Source organism: Notamacropus eugenii, chromosome 5 (genome assembly GCF_028372415.1).
Source record: "Notamacropus eugenii isolate mMacEug1 chromosome 5, mMacEug1.pri_v2, whole genome shotgun sequence".
NCBI classification, from domain to species: Eukaryota; Metazoa; Chordata; class Mammalia; order Diprotodontia; family Macropodidae; genus Notamacropus; species Notamacropus eugenii.
In genome coordinates this window covers 43,891,172-43,907,150 of record NC_092876.1, presented here as the reverse complement: position 1 = coordinate 43,907,150, position 15,979 = coordinate 43,891,172, and the positions used below count along the sequence as shown (strand labels likewise).

The 15,979-nt window shown below is 40.2% G+C and overlaps 1 protein-coding gene across 11 annotated transcripts in view; it reads left to right on the top strand.

Moving 5' to 3' along the window:
* NPHP4 (nephrocystin 4) overlaps positions 1 to 15,979 on the top strand; it is a 169,312-nt gene that overhangs the window by 134,585 nt on the left and 18,748 nt on the right. For all 11 annotated transcript variants that reach the window (XR_011966968.1, XM_072608685.1, XM_072608677.1 and 8 more), the window contains 4 exons: positions 8,898 to 9,109; positions 10,861 to 11,087; positions 11,388 to 11,574; positions 12,684 to 12,770. Coding sequence is in view for 10 of the 11 variants with exons in the window: in XM_072608685.1 (XP_072464786.1) it covers positions 8,898 to 9,109; positions 10,861 to 11,087; positions 11,388 to 11,574; positions 12,684 to 12,770 (713 nt within the window). In the remaining variant the exon portion in view is untranslated. The remainder of the gene's footprint in view (positions 1 to 8,897; positions 9,110 to 10,860; positions 11,088 to 11,387; positions 11,575 to 12,683; positions 12,771 to 15,979) is intronic.

Sequence of the window (15,979 nt, the reverse complement as noted above, 5' to 3'; positions counted from 1 at the left end):
CCACATTTCCCATTCAGTGCTCTTTTTATAGTCATAATAATTGAGAAAAGTTCTCGGAGTTTATATTTCAAACTTCCATCAATTACCTATCTCTTTTCCTCTGTTGACACAGATCCTTGCTCCCCTATGACTAAGGAGATGAGTTTTCAAGGTTGTCTTGGCTGAGTTCATTACCTTCTGGCCCACGTGGGCTAGATTTAGATAATGGCTTGAATAATGGGATCCTTGTTTGAGAAGCCCTTTATTGACACAAGGGACCTGGTCATACTTTGACGGAATGCTCCCTTTTCTGTTTTCATTGTCCCCACAGAGTTAAAAGCATCTAATAGTCTCATCTACCAACTCCCCTTATAAACAGGACTTGGATAAATTGACCCTTAGATGAAAGAAATAGGTGGTATGTCACCAAGCATGTCTTCCAGATTGGCTTTAAACAATATAATAGAGTTCTCCAACCTGCATTCCAGACAGAAAATGCCAGTGCTCCCAGAACACAGACTGAGATCATTTTAATTCCCCTGCCAAATCACCCTCACTAGTTCACAGAACAGGGGTACACAGATGAGTCATATCTGTTGGTACCCTCCATTTGGCGATGGACAACTGAAATGGATGAAGTGATCTTAGCATATTCCTAGAAGATGAGTGAAGATAGACAGGCTATCTCTGAATAGGAACACAGTTCCTGTACTTGTTCAGAACCAGAGAAGGAAGCCTGTGATATCTGGAAATCCTGGCAATCTCTTTCTCTTTGCCAAAGATGTAAAGTTGATCAGTCTATTGTGAAAAGAATTCTGATGCTTCCTCTCTTAGAGAGATCCCAGCAAATCAGTCTCTCAGAGCAGTTCTAGAAGTTTCCTTCATGTCTTACTGGAAACCAGAAGGGGCACAAATGGAGCAATTTCACAATGAAAACTTATACATGTGAAGGTTCTGATCTTCTTGGGTGTCTCAGGGACAAGCTGGGCAAGAGGAGATACCACACTCCCCACCTTTGTTGATTTCATGCAAGAACATTGTTTGGAAAAATCCATTCCTTAGAATGACCTTCCTTCCTCTAGAGCCCCTTTTCTCAATAACTTTTATCCCGCTTGTCTATTCAGACCCCATCAAAACTTAAAATTATCATTTTTAGCAGTAGTTTTAAACATCTGAGCCAATTTTCTGCATCTGGAAAGCAATTAAATAGCTTTAAAATAGAGTGGTGGGTTGCCTGAAAATAGCACTTGTTTACTTCTTACAGAGGAAAGGGTGGGTGGGAGTGGGGAGAAGAAGCTTAGTTCTGCTTCCTGGTGAGAAGAAGCCACATGTTTGGGTGAGAAAAAGTGGGAAACAGGCTGATGGCGAATGAGAGGCTGTCATGCCATGATGAGGTTCTGCTGATTCATAGTATAGAACATTCAGTGTGTGCCCTGCAGGGTAATTTAGGGTAAGCCCCAGATGATTTATTTTATTCTGCATTTAAATTATTTTCTAGAAATACACTGTTTTTGTAAGATGGTAGGTTTCACGGACTAACCTTATTAGCCACCAGTTTCCTGGATCCCTTGAGCCTCTAGGACGGTAAAGAGATGAGTAAATTCAGCACACTATTCTCTCTTAATGTGGTTTATACACCATTGTACCTTCATGAAACTTTATTCCGCTCTTGTGGAAGTGACCCAGAGTTCTTGAAGCTCTATCAGAGAGCAGCCATATTGTAAAGGCTCCAAGGTCCATTTTTAGCAGTACATGCAGTGGCAACTTACTATGGGAACTGAATCATATCAATATTCACATTGTTGCTATAAATAAAATGAGAAGACAAAATGAGGTTGTAGCTAAGTGGAAGGAGGACTTTAAGCTTCTCTTTGGAGAAGCACATAAGAGTCACTTTTTATCCTGTGTCAAAAGGCAACAAAGAAATATCATTTCATGAGATAGGTGGTCATCTCTTGTAGCATAGATAATAAATATTTGAAAAAAAACCACCATGACGATAATTGAAGCTTAAGGGGTAATATCTGTTACAGAAGAAAAAGTGTAAGAACTTGGTAAAAAGCTTCAAAATTAAATCAACATATACTTTATTACCAGTGACTTGAAGACAAAGATGGGTGAGGGGACAGTAAAAAAAAAAATATGTTGGAAAACATTGTTTAGGTATAAGAAATTGAAAGGACCAAAGGTTTATACACTATACAGATAGCACCTGCCTTTATGTCATGAATATTTTATTTAAAAGACACTCAGGAAATGCCACACCTGGCAAAGGCTAAATGTTGTTATGAAAAATGACTTTCATTACAGGAAACCATTGGTTACTTGTGTATAACTCATTTCTAGATCAGCTTTGTACAATGACCATTGACTTATTAAAGCAAAGATGAAAATCAATACCAAATAGGACAGAAAATAAAAATGAGAAGATATGATTATAATTAAGCCAAAGCAATTCAACCTATTTAAAACAAGCACTTAATGCTTAAAAATTGAGAAGCAGATAAAAGAACAGACATCAGTACAGTTACTATTTCCCAAGCAAGCTGAGTAAATACTAAATAGTAACTGTTTCTCTTTTACCCAGGAACCCTGAGGGTCTTTCCCTCCCAGTCTGATTTTTTTTTTTATTAAAGGCACTATCCCTTGGGTAACTACTTAAAGAGACCTATTCATTGAATGACTGTGTCTCCCTCAAAGTGAGAATCTGATAAGACCTTAGCCTAAAATGGCCAGGGTTTCCTATTGCATCCTGTGCCATCTTTAGTTCTTCTGATGAATATCAAGCCACTGGACCCAAATGACTCTGGAGGAGAAAGTGAAGCTGGTGACCTTGCACAACCCTCCCTCACTCAAATCAAAGTCATCTGCAAGTCATATCATCATCTTGAAGTCATGGTCATCTTTGAGAATGAAGGACAAACACAAGGAAGCTTAACTCATATAAGTAAGTTGCCACAATGAAAAGATCAAACAAACCTATACCTGAAAACACTTGATAGACTTGCTGGGTAGAATTATGTGGCAGCCAAGGAGAGTGCTAGTTTAGAATCTAAAGTCATTTGTAAAATCTGACAATGGAGGACAGCAGAACATTACAGGTAGTATTGCCTCAAAAGAGTGAAAAGCAGGAAAGGGTAAACAAATTTCTTGAAATCTTCACAAGAGTACTAGAGAAGCCACAACTTCCTGAAAGGATTTAAAGGTAAAACTGAAGGAAGGTCATAGACAGATGAAAAATTTTAAAACTCCACCAAGATATCTACAGCAAACTTTCTTCTCCATCAGTGATGGAGAAGAATACATACTTGGACTCTGACATCTAGCCCAAGCTATACTTAAAGCACAAGGAATTAGTGATGGTGCTTAGGAGGACAAAAATGGGAAAAGTAGATGGACTAAAATGAGAGGAGGTTCATGATGGAGGCAACACAAGTTGGAAGTGTTGAGGAATCCATTCTGAAGGTATCTAAGAGAGAAGATTAAAAAAGACAGATCTTATTTTTATGGAGAAAATAGGCAAGAAAGCATCAATAATTATTGACCTATAAGTATAATGTGTGTTCATCCTTCATTGCCAAAGAAGACCATGCCATCAGAGAAATAATGACATCACTTGCACTTGACTTTGTTTTGAGTGTAGGAGGGCTGTACAGGTCATCAGCCTCACTTCTCCTCCAGAGCCATCTGAATCCAGTGACCAGATATTCATCAGGATGACTGGAGATGACCCAAGATGAGGTAATTGGGGTTAAGTGACTTGCCCAAGGTCACACAGCTAATGAGTGTCAAGTGTCTGAGGTGAGATTTGAACTCAAGTCCTCCTGACTCCTGCACTGTTGCTCTATCCACTGCACCACCTGACCACCCCAATAAGTATAATAGCCCACTTTTATAAATCTTGATGAGAATAATTTGTATACATATTGAGGGCATATTTAATAAATATGAGAAGGGTACAGGCAGGCTTTCATTAATAGTATTCTTCAGCAGTACCAAATCTTGAAAGACTGAAAGGCAGAGGGAGTGAGGAGAGGAGAGGAGGGAGAGAGGGAGGAAGAGAGATCAAGCCAAGGAAGGAGGAGAGAGAGAAAAAGCATTTTTTAAAGAACATATTATATGTCAGGTACTCTGCTAAGTGCTGAGTATACAAATACAAGACTGTCATTCACTGAGTCAAGGACCTTACATGCTAATGGAGGAAGACAACACTTAAAAAGCAAATGAAAGAGGAAGAGGGGAAGTAAGGGGGGGTTGTTGGAAGAGTGGTTGGGAGCTGAGCCAGGTTGGGAGTGAGCTTGGCTGGTGTGGGCACTTCTTCAAATGAAGGAATACAAGATCCCATAATGCTTCTTGGTTTTGGACAAATAACAAAGCTTTTGATTGAGTAGAGCAAAACATTTCCATAAAGGGTCATCTAACACCAAGAGTTATTTTATGCATGTGAAATCATTAGATTCCTTGAAAGACACAACAAAATGGTTATGAGAACATGGAAAAGAATTATGTAAGACAGACATAAATATGGGTTATGACAGGCAGCATTGGAAACAATACCCAAAGTGATGGGATCACATCTCCATTAAAGCAAGTTGAGGTGGGTGCTATCTATATAACTCACCTGTGGCTCCAAGAAGCCACACCCTGATAAAACCATCTTGGCAGACAGGTTGAACCAGGTTGAGGGGACGCAGCAGGCCTCAAATCCCTTAGTGAGTTAGGGGGATGTCTGTTCTAAGTAAGTGAAGACTTCTTCCAGTGGAAGGGGTGGGTGAGAATAGTTTGTTCCAATAGCTATGGTGGCAGCTGAAGTGGGTGCTGTGGGGAGTCTGGAACCTGGTCAGACATTCAAGATGCCCAGGTTATCCACTGCATCCTCAACCATCGCCAGTGGCCTTGACTTTTGTCTTGCCACTGGACTTTGATGACTCTGGAAGAGAGAGTGAGGCTAACAACTTTGGCAAATTTGCCTTACTTAAATCCAATTCATGCACAAGTCAGAACATCACCTATCATGTTAGGGATTCTCTTCAAAAACAAAAGATGAATGGCGACAACAACCACAAATTTTCTTCGTTGACCTTCAGATTGTTTATCTTGATCGACCCTCAGATTATTTACACCATGTATTTATGTTTGTCAAAGGCATTAGATGCTGTCATTGAAGATTTCCAATCAAGTTCAAGTAGAAAATCCCTTCTGGACGATGACATCCTTCAGATACTTGTGTTTGCAGATGGCGTTATACTGATTGCATCAATTCCTAGAACAATTCCTAAATGAGATCTGTAATCACTTCAAAGAGTTTGATCCAACAATCCATACAGGGTAAAGCCATATGGAAGAAGAATGCTTGTTGTGTAGACTACAGAGATAGTTCATCAGTGTACACACACACACACACACACACACACACACACACACACACACACTCACACACGCATATACATACATATACACACATACATATGTATATATACACACATCCATACATCAATATATATGTACACACTGAAAAATATGTACTGAAAAAAATATTTTTGACAGATACTGCCAGTAGATAATTCACTGAGCCCAATAATTAAATAAGAGACTAGGTTGGATTTTATTAGGGAAATTGCATGGTGCTTCTTCTTTACAAACACTCAAAAACACCTTGTCTATGAAATATAATTTTACTTTAATATGCCATTACATACAGAATATTTCATGAAACTTTTTGAAATTGTAGTCAGTGATTAGTGGCACACAATAGTGGTTCAGACTCCACACTCCTCCCACATGCACAAATCTGCATTGTAGGGGTTGGACTCAGGCTTGGATATTTCAGGTTTTCTCCTCATTCTACCATGTGAAGATATGATGTACCCTTCTGCTTGCTAAAAAGCAGGATTTGTGTTCTGGCAGTTGAGTGTTGTTTTTTTGTGGTAGGACAGTGAAGACGAGAGTTATAGGGACAGGAATATGAGGGGACTTTTGTGGAGTAAAGGGGAAGTCACCAGCTAGACCAGCAGCCACTGGGGAATAAGAAGACTCCGTCTCATCAGGCTCCAAGACTCAATGTATAGAAGGCATTTTTCAGTTTGTGCTCTCTAACCCTGAAGTGCTGAACTTGTTTCCATTTCACATGATACTTAGAGATTCCTCCTAAAAAAGGAATATATAAGAAGAGCATGTGAGAGTTGTTAACTGAAAGCAAAACTCTGAAAAATAAGGTGGAAATAAGGTGTAGGGGGAAAGAGCAATGTAGAACACTTGAGTTGCAATTAACTCCTCTTCTGCGTTTTCACCAGAATGTAAAACAGTCCCTGTAGAAGTAGTTCATATTTTTAAAATTCTAGGTAGGCTTTAGTCCTCTTACATAAGTGTCTGAAAGTTACTTGCATTCAAAAGAAATGAAGCCATTAGTGCCTTTCTGTAGCAGCGACCATGGGCAGGAAGATTAAGCAAACACAAACCAAGGAATGGAGTTTTCCATGCACTTTGGTGTACCCGACTGGGAGGGGTTAATTTCCATCCACACAACTGGGTTCTCTTTCCTATAGGAAATCCAAGAGAAGCTGTAAAGGTTGGAGACATATAAAAATGAAGATGATACCCCCCAGTCCCCATTCTGCCCCTGAAGCTGAGTCCTCTGCATCTGTTGTCCTGTATGATGTCCAGAATGGGAGGTGGTCTCTAGGCACTGTCTTTTCATGATTCATCATGCAGTATATCAGATTCTGTGAGCTGAATCCCTCATTAAGCTGTGAGCTCCTGGAGTGCAGAGACTGTCTTTTGCCTTTCTTTGTATCCCTAGCATTTAGCATTTAGTGCAGTGCCTGGTACGTTTGTTTTTGTTCACTTATTCAGTTGTGTCTGACTCTATGTGACCCCATGGAGTCCATGGGGTTTCTTGGCAAAGATACTGAAGGAGTTTGCCATTCCCTTCTCCAGTGTGTCTCTATTTTACAGATGAGGAACTGAGGGAAATAGGGGTTAAGTGACTTATCCAGGGTTACATGGTTAGTAAATAAGTATCTGATGCTGGATTTGAACTCAGATCTTCCTGACTCCAAGCCTGGTGCTGTGTTCATTGCACTACCAGCTGCAAGCCTGGTACATAGTAGGTACTTAATAAATGTTTATTGACGGGTACCTCATCAAGAGTCATTTTAGCTAGTATGCACGCAAGCTCTGGATTACTGAGGGAAGATCGCATAATAAAATACAGAAAAATTCAGAACTAACAGCAGGTGAGTTGGCCATGTAGGTTATGTCTCATTCTTATTAACATCAGATGCTCCTTGATAAGTCTCTTGGTCATTTTCTGTAACTTGCCTCCAGTTGTCAACTACAGGTTCCTTCAGCAAGGTCCCTAAAGGTGACCTTCTCTCTCCATCTTAGGAGAGAAAATCTCTTTCTCTGGATTTGTTGCATTGGATGTTAAAATTTTATTCATTGGTTGCACAGGTGGATCTTGTTTACATCCCACTTTCTCCTTGTAGTCTTTGACTAGATGCATCTTCTTGTTGATGGAGTTGATGGCTTGATGTTGGGAGTAGTGCATTAGGCTTACCTAATTCCCCTAATCATTTTCTTGCTGGCCTTGCAGAATAGATTGTGGTCCTTATTGGAGAGTTCAGTCCCTCACCCAATTACTGCCTTCCTATAGAGGACCATATCATCCTAGAATTCAGCTGGTTTTGTCTTGCAGATGATCTTGATTTTCTCCATGGTGGATGGACCGAGAGTAGGGCTATGGGTAGTGGCAACAGAAGCAGCTGTATTCCAAGAAAAGGGAGAAGCACTGGAGAAAAAGGGAGTAGAAGAGAATCAGTTTCAAAGATCCATCATCTTCCAATGTTGCTCTATGACTGTTAGTTGTAGAATACTCTATTTTCCAAAAAATTAAAGCTCACCCAAAAGCCAAAGGATAGCATGATGGACAGGCATGGACTGCGGTACAGTATCAAGAGAAATGGCATAAAGTACATCATCAGAAAGATGTATGAATAGGAAAAACAAATGAGGACTGATCATGTAGAGAATGTAAGGAATCATCAACAGACATACCATGGGCCTTGCTGGAATCCATGAAGTATGGGGAGATCTAAAGGAAGAAATATTGAGTGGACCTCTTGTGGAGGAGGTGGGATTTATGGGAGGTTGGAAGCAGGTATCTTGTTATGTGAGAAGGCATTGATGGGTTTGCCTTTTCACCTAAGAAGGAATACCCACATCAGTGGGATCACTGATTCTTTGAGAAGCATCAAAGTTTGATCATTGTAGCACTGTTGATATGGTGGGTTTATCAAGGATTCATCTGCTTCTCATTGTCATTGTGTCTAAATGAGTTTCCTTATATTGCTAAAATAACAGCCCCCATAATTTTCCTTTTGTGATTGTCGAGTTTTTGTTACCATGATTGTCCTTCCTTACATACAACAAAAACTTCTGCTTTACCTGTAGCCTCTTTTCTTTTATGCATTCCTCTTTGAACAAGGGGAACAATGATTCAGCATCCTCTTGCATGTAGTTATGAGATATGGAGTGATCTCCTTTCCAAATATTGTATGACTGCCCTTACCTATTAGACTCCAGAAAATCTCTGCATAGTGGGGCACAATAGTATTAATGAATATTTAAGATTGCACATCAGAGTCCTTTATTTGTGTGATACTACTAAGAGGGATCCTATAGAGGTAATAGCAACGTAGTATAAAATAGAATCATTATGTGACTCGACATCCTGGAGCTGAACAACTTTGACTTGTAGGAGGAAAGGGCAGACATAGTCCTAGCCTTTGAAATGATACCTTTGCAGTATCCTTGCCCAGAAGGATAAAAATCATACTAACAGATTTGTTGTCTGTGCATCCATGAAGAACATTGACTCCCAAACTAGTTTCTGACTCTCTTGTTTGACAACTTTGCAGCTTTTAAAAATGTGGCTCAAGCACGGAAGCTAGCTGATGTAGACAGTGAACTAGCTGCAATGCTCTTCACTAACAAGCAAGAGGGAAGCAGGGTCCATCAAGTCACCAACCAAGAGGCCGATGCTACACGTAAACGGAAGCTTGAGAGGATGGTGGCAGTGCGACGTCAGGAGTCTGAAAGTGATCTTAGCCTTGGGAAGAAAAATCTACTGGTGAGAGACCTACTTTTAGCCAGCAAGCTGTCTGTGGCCACATTTGTGGCTCCAAAGTGGTCTTGGGACCTTGTCATTCCCTCACAATGAGGTGCCTGCTTGACCTCATCTAGCCTACAAGGCGGTTTAACTTGGGTTCCCATATGTCCTAATTTCCAGCTGTGAAAATGAATTTTCTTGTTGGAATGGCTCCATGACCATTTGAGATGGGATCTCTCCTTATAAGAACAGAAGAGTAGACCCAGGAGGGTCCTCAGAGGAGATATTCCCCTATGTCTGTCATTGTCAGAATGCTGGCTATCTACTCTCTTCTTAGGGATCTTGAGGGGCCAAGATCCTGCAGCTTTCCTTGGTGTAGTTGTCCATTTTTTGTTGCCCTGATGGTCCTTCCTTACATTTAACAGAAACTTCTCCTGCTTTACCTGTAGCTTGTTTCAACAAGGAGAACAATTATTCAGCATCCTCTTTGTGAAGCCCTCTCATTTACAATTCTGAGACATGAAGTCATCTTATATGATTTCCCTATCCAATTTTAATCATTCCTAGAATTATGGATGTAAAGGATTTTAAGGTGAAAAATTAGTCAGTTTCTTTACCACATTTATGGTGGGGGTTTTTTCATCCCTTCTAGAGCTTTGGGTAGATGGGGAGAGAGGAGAGAATCAATTTCAAAACCCTACGTTTTTAACATTGATCTTCTTTTTAATGTTGTGTATGGCTGTGAGCCATGGAATACCATATTCTCAAAAGAATTAAAATTGTGGGTCATTCAGAGGCCACAGGGGGGGCAGATGTGGATGGTAAACTCACAGGAATGTTTTCACCCAAGTGGGGAGGGAGCAAGGTCCATTAGCTACCAGCCATTTTCTCTTGGAAAAGGAATATTATATGACCTTAATACACAGTTTGTTTTCACTTTTATCCAGTTTTTAACAAGCTTTTATCAGTATGAGTATGCCTTACAATCTTTGCATTTGCGTCCATCCTAGGATCCTAGATTTAGAACTCAAGAGGACCCCAGAGGTCCTTTAGAACAATCCCCACATTTCAGGGATAAAGAATCTTGAGGCAGACAACAGTTAAGGGACTTGCCCAGGGTCCACATAGCCAGGAAGTGTCTGAGGCAGGACTTGAACCCAGGTCTCTCTGACTCCAAGTTCGAAGTCCAATATAGTGCCTCTCAAAATACAGAAATAGGGATAGAACCTGGCCCTCCCAGGTGAAAAAACTCCCTCCACAATGCAGATCAACACCTTCTCTACAAGTCTTAGAGAGTTATGAGGGACACTGAGAAGGTAAGAGATCAGGTTTGGGGCCACACCCCCCAGGGTGTGTCAGAGGTGGGTGTTCCTGCCTTGGAGGCCATTTCCATCCATTGTGTCATATTCTGCCTCTCTTAGTTTGGAGAGTTTTTGCATTCCTCATGAAGGAAAGAGCCATGATGCACTGTTGAGTAGGTTATCTTTTTTCTCTACGTGCTACTAGAGTTGTTCAGAAAGAATGGGAACAGCACCTTTGGGAAGATGGTATTTGGGCACATTGCTGATCTCGGGTTGTCCTAGTGTTTTCAAAATTTAAACCTCTTGAGGAAATCAGGGTAGACTTGACACATTATTCTGGGATACTAACTATCTAGGAAAAGAGGAAATCTGGGAGGCTAATGGCCCACTGTTGGGGTTGGGGATCAAGATGGCCAGGGGAAAAGGATCCATGAATCCATTTCCTTAATTCAGTTTTTTTCCCTTCTAAAGGCTCAGCATAATGTCCAAACTCTGCACTCCCGGGATCTCCAGATTATTGATGCATATCGAGAACGGACCAAAGTAGAAAGCATCACCAACATGCTGAGCCTGGTCATTACCACCCACCATACCATCTATGCCACCATGGGCACTGCCGAATTCTTTGAGTTCGCCCTCAAGAATCCACACAACCTACAGCATACAGTGTCCATTGAGATTGATAACCCAGAGCTAAGGTAGGGCTCACTTTGGCTGTCTTTTTTAAAAATATCACTCAGCAACATCTTCTTGGTGAGAACAGCCTTGCTTTACTGAACTGTTTCTGTCTCCAGAAGGGGCGTCCCTGTCTGCTTTGTGCAGGTTAAAGGACAGATTCATGTCCAAAGGAAGGGATACCTTCCCAAGCCAGTAACTTCTTAGAAAATGGGTAGAATGTTTTCCCCTAATCTGGATTCATCAGGCAGAATAGGCCCCCTCACAGTCCAAAGTGATAGTGTGTATATCCATGAGAATAATGCTGTCGACCTCTTTTCTAGTGTCATTCTGGATAGTAGGGAGTGGAGACACTTCAAAGAGACTACCAAAGTGCATACGCCCCTGGAGGAAGACATGTTCCATCTCCATGAAAACTGCACCCCACAACTCTACCTGCGCCCCAAGGAGACAGTCCACATCCCTTTCAAATATCAGACTTTCTGCCTAGATCACACTGTCATGATGCAGGTAGGAAATCTGCCCTGTTTGGATGCTCAGGTATAATTAGAGTTCATGTAGAATGTAGAAAGATCCATTTGACTAAGTGATTTGGGACTTTAGAAGTTCTAGAGATTTGAATTCATGGCTTACTTTGTTCCTTTCTAGGTAATTTGAAGTTTTTTTACTTTCATTTGTGTTAAAATCTAGTCGAATTGTTTCTGAGAAATTTCTACACATTAGAAAGACTCGTGTGATGGAGAGAGCACAGATTTGGCCTTCGGAGCCTTGTGTCTGAGTTCTGCCGTGGTCCCCCAGGCCCACTGCTTCCTCTGTCAAGTGAAGGAATTGGATTACATGACCTTGAAGGTCCTTTCAAGGCCGAGATGCTCTGGTGCATCCCTCTTTTGGGCTTGGTAGCAATAGTCTCTGCCAGGACTTATCCTTTTAGGGTATAATCCATGCAAGAATTTCTTTAGTTTATTAGGAAAATAAACTAGACTTTTTCTCTTCTACCAAATCTTTGTTTGCTCTAACCCAACACATATTTATTAGGGAGCTGCTTGACAGCCTTAAATTATCCACCGTTACCTGTGACAGATGACAGAAGAGGCCAGGAGGTCTGCTTTCAGTTCTCACAGAATCTACGCATGTGTCTCCTCTTCCTTAATAATATAATGAGAATTTATATTTTCATTACATATATAATTATGTATATAATATAATGAGATTTGTAATAGTATAAATAGAATGAGAATTCCAAGCATTTAGTGCTTTCTCAGCCCCACAGGTACTGAAATGTGCTACTCTGTCTTAAATGGAATGATCATGATTGTCCTGTCATATATATAAAATATATATATATATACAAGCACGTGCATGTATGCATACAGGCACATGTTCATATATGTGCATATATACATGTATACATGTATGTGTGTATATACATAAACATTCACATACAATTTAAAAATCTTTAATCATTTTTAGTGACCCCTTAGTTCTTTGCTGCTGAATATGAATCCATATTCCAGATGGCTCCACGAAATTTCCGGAAGCTGTAAACCGCACAGCTGTTAATATAAGTTTAGAAATTGTTTCTAATATTTCCATTATAACTCATGTCCTCTGATTTCTAGCAATGTCCTTCTGAATGTAGATCTGACAAGGTCCCAGAAACTACATCGCCTTGGAAGTGCAGCGAAATACCCACCAAAAGCATTAAGGTAAATGGTGCGTATAGGGATACTGATTCTGAACAGTCTTCTTGCAGCTGCTAATGCAGCTCAGGGAAGGGGGAAGGGTTATGTAATTGGACTGGACAATTAAGATCCACACATCTAACCAAAAGGAGAGCTTTTATTTTCAGAGAGTACACAGTGATCCATTTCTGCCATTAGTTTTCTCACTCTCTTTGTACCTTCCAGTGTTGGTGTCAGCACATCAAACACATGACATTCATTTGTGTTGTTTTACTGTGTCTTGGGGAGCTGAGCTCATCACCAGTAGGCTGGACACTGGGTGATAAATTCTTTGACCATGGCAAACTATAAACAACACAGAATAGTCTTCAATCATGTGTGACCCACTTCCTCTTCTGCAGGGATGTCACAGAAAAGGAGAAAGAGAGTACTAAGAATCAGGCAGTTTCTAGACCCACTGTAAACACCGATTTAACTAGTGGCCCTCTAAAGAAGAGGGGTCTGGATCAGCAGCCAAATGGACATGGTGCTGGAGGTGCTGTTTTGTACCTGTCTTGATGTTATGGATATGGATCAGATGAAAGGAAAGCAAGCGTCATCCCGGGAGCAGAATGGCACACAGGTTAGATAAACAAGTAATGAACTTCACAGGACTGGCTTTATCGTTTGTCCAAAGGAAGCAGAAAGCATTATTTCACGCAGGGTTTGATCGTCTCATATCATGCTGTTTGTTATTATTGGCAAAAATAAAACCCCTATCTGATGACAATGGGAGCATCTGCACCAAAATTCATTGCAGAGAATAAGAAGGAAAAATTCTATGACAACTTTGAAATTAAATCCACATATATTTGAATGCTCAGTGATTCCCATGCAAAAATAGGCATAGAGGAAGTAAAGATGAAAATATGTTGGAAAACATGGCTCAGGAATAAGAAACAAAGAAAGCCAAAAGCTTTTAGACTATAAATGCTTCATATCCATACATCAGGAAGACTTTCTTCAGGAAGAGAATTGAGAGGCCCCAGATGCTGTGAGCACCAAGTGACGTCCCCAAATTGAAATTGATTACATCCTAATAGACAGGAAGCTACTGTGGGACTCATTTTTGAATTAGCTGTCAGTGTACAGTCAGATCAATGACTTGTTAGATCAAAAAGAAAATGCGATTAGAATGAAGAAAAGTGAGGAGAATATATGATGTGCAGTTGAGGCCATTCCAACTTGACCTGTTTAAATGAACTGTTAAAACAGAAAAAATGGAAAACTCCACAGAAGAGTAGATATTGACACAGATTATCACTCTTTCCTGAGGGAGTTTAGTGGATGTAAACCAGTTCCTACAATGTAGAGACCAAATGATCCTAGAACCATCTCCCCTGGAAAACACTTCATCTCCTCACCAAACATAGAGATATAGCAACTAGAACAAAAGCTTGCTTGTAAAATCTTATAGCAGAGGATGCCGAAAGATTCTGAGCAGTATTGCAGTAGAGGGAAAGTGTTACTATGTAATAATCTAGACATTATGCTAAGTTTTGGGAATACAAAAAGAAAAAAATTAGGAAAAGAAGATAAAAGAAAAATAATCCCTACCCTCAGGTAGCTGACCATCTAATGGCTGAAGACAACACATGAAAGGCATAAAAAAGCCAAAAAGTGGTGTTTGGGGGAGGACTGGGGAAGATGCCTGCCATGGGGCATGGGACAGAAGTCCCAGAGAAGAACAGAGAGGTGAGAAATTGTTGTCACCCTCTAATCAGAGGGACAGGGATGGTGATGAGGTGGAGTTCCCCTGGCTGATGAGAACTTGTAGGATTTAGGGATGAATCTGGAGGACAGCAAACCAGGTAAAAATTGAAAAAGACCTGTTAAGAGTTTTATGAAAAAAAACTCTTTTCTCCTTCACTCTAGTTAGTCCCTCACATTTAGGGTCTAACGATGTTGTCTCATACATACTTCCTGAAGAAGCAGATCTGGAGAGCCTCTTCAATGAGATGTGTAATCATGCAAAACCAAGAGGGGAGAAGCAGGTAGGCTAGAACAGATATCCCAGCAGAGATCCATGCTGGCAGTGACACAATTCTGAGGATTGATTCTTAAGACAGCTAAAAAATGGGAGGATGCCAAACGTTTGGAAAAAATCATGGACCTTATTAATGCCAAAGAAAGGTGAATCAGGATACATCCGTGATCCTCATGCTTAATTACAAGCATACCTATAAAATCTCAATGAGAGTAATATATTCACATATATAATGACTGTATTCTTGGAAAAGAGAGGATACACCTTCCTCCCTTCTTTGCAGAGTGGGGAGCTATTGGTGTGGAAACATCACATATATTGTCAAACTCTTATGGGAGAGTTGAATCAGTTATGCTGAAATGCTTTATTTTGCTCTTTTAAAAAATTCTTTGTCATGAAGGATAGCTCTCTGGGTAGGAATATATTCAGAAGCGAAGGTATCTTTTGTGAAAACAAAAGATATCAATAAAAGTTTTTTGCAAAAAATAATTGGCACATTCATTGAAGGCCTCCTTGATGAAGATACGAGAAGGGAACGGGCAGACTGACTCTGTCAGTAATCTAAACAAATATATACAGAAATACATGCGTGTGTGTGCATGTATATGTATATATATCAAAATCTAAAATACACGTAAAATGTATAAATACATATTTTAAATGTAAAACATAAATATGTAAATGTAAGATATATACTCAATTACATAAATATGTACACAAATATATGTGCATATACATATACATATTTGTGCATGTATATTTGCCCAAGGTAGGTAGACGTCCTGTGCATAGTTGTGATATAAGAGTGCTTAGCCACGGTAAGAGTCTCTAGGGACAACGTGGTGTGGATCACATTGTGCGGACATCATCAAACTCCAGAATATACAAAACCTCCTTCTCCTATGATCTGTTGTCATTTGAAAGAGACCGATAGCCATCTGCAATGGAAAACAAAGTGGATGAAATGAGCTGCTCGGATCACAGCAGGGTAGAGTCATTGCTCTAAACAGTAAGCTGGACCTACAATTGAGCTGGAGGAGATTTGACTGGGAATTTTGTAAATTGCACTGAACTTTTATTAATCCCCAGTTTTTTGATGTCATGAAAGCTCCCCTTTTTAACGTGAAAATTCTTCTGATGTCTTCGGTTTGTTTGTAAATGATGGAATGCTGCTGACTCAGGAGAATGGAAATTGCTGATGACCCAG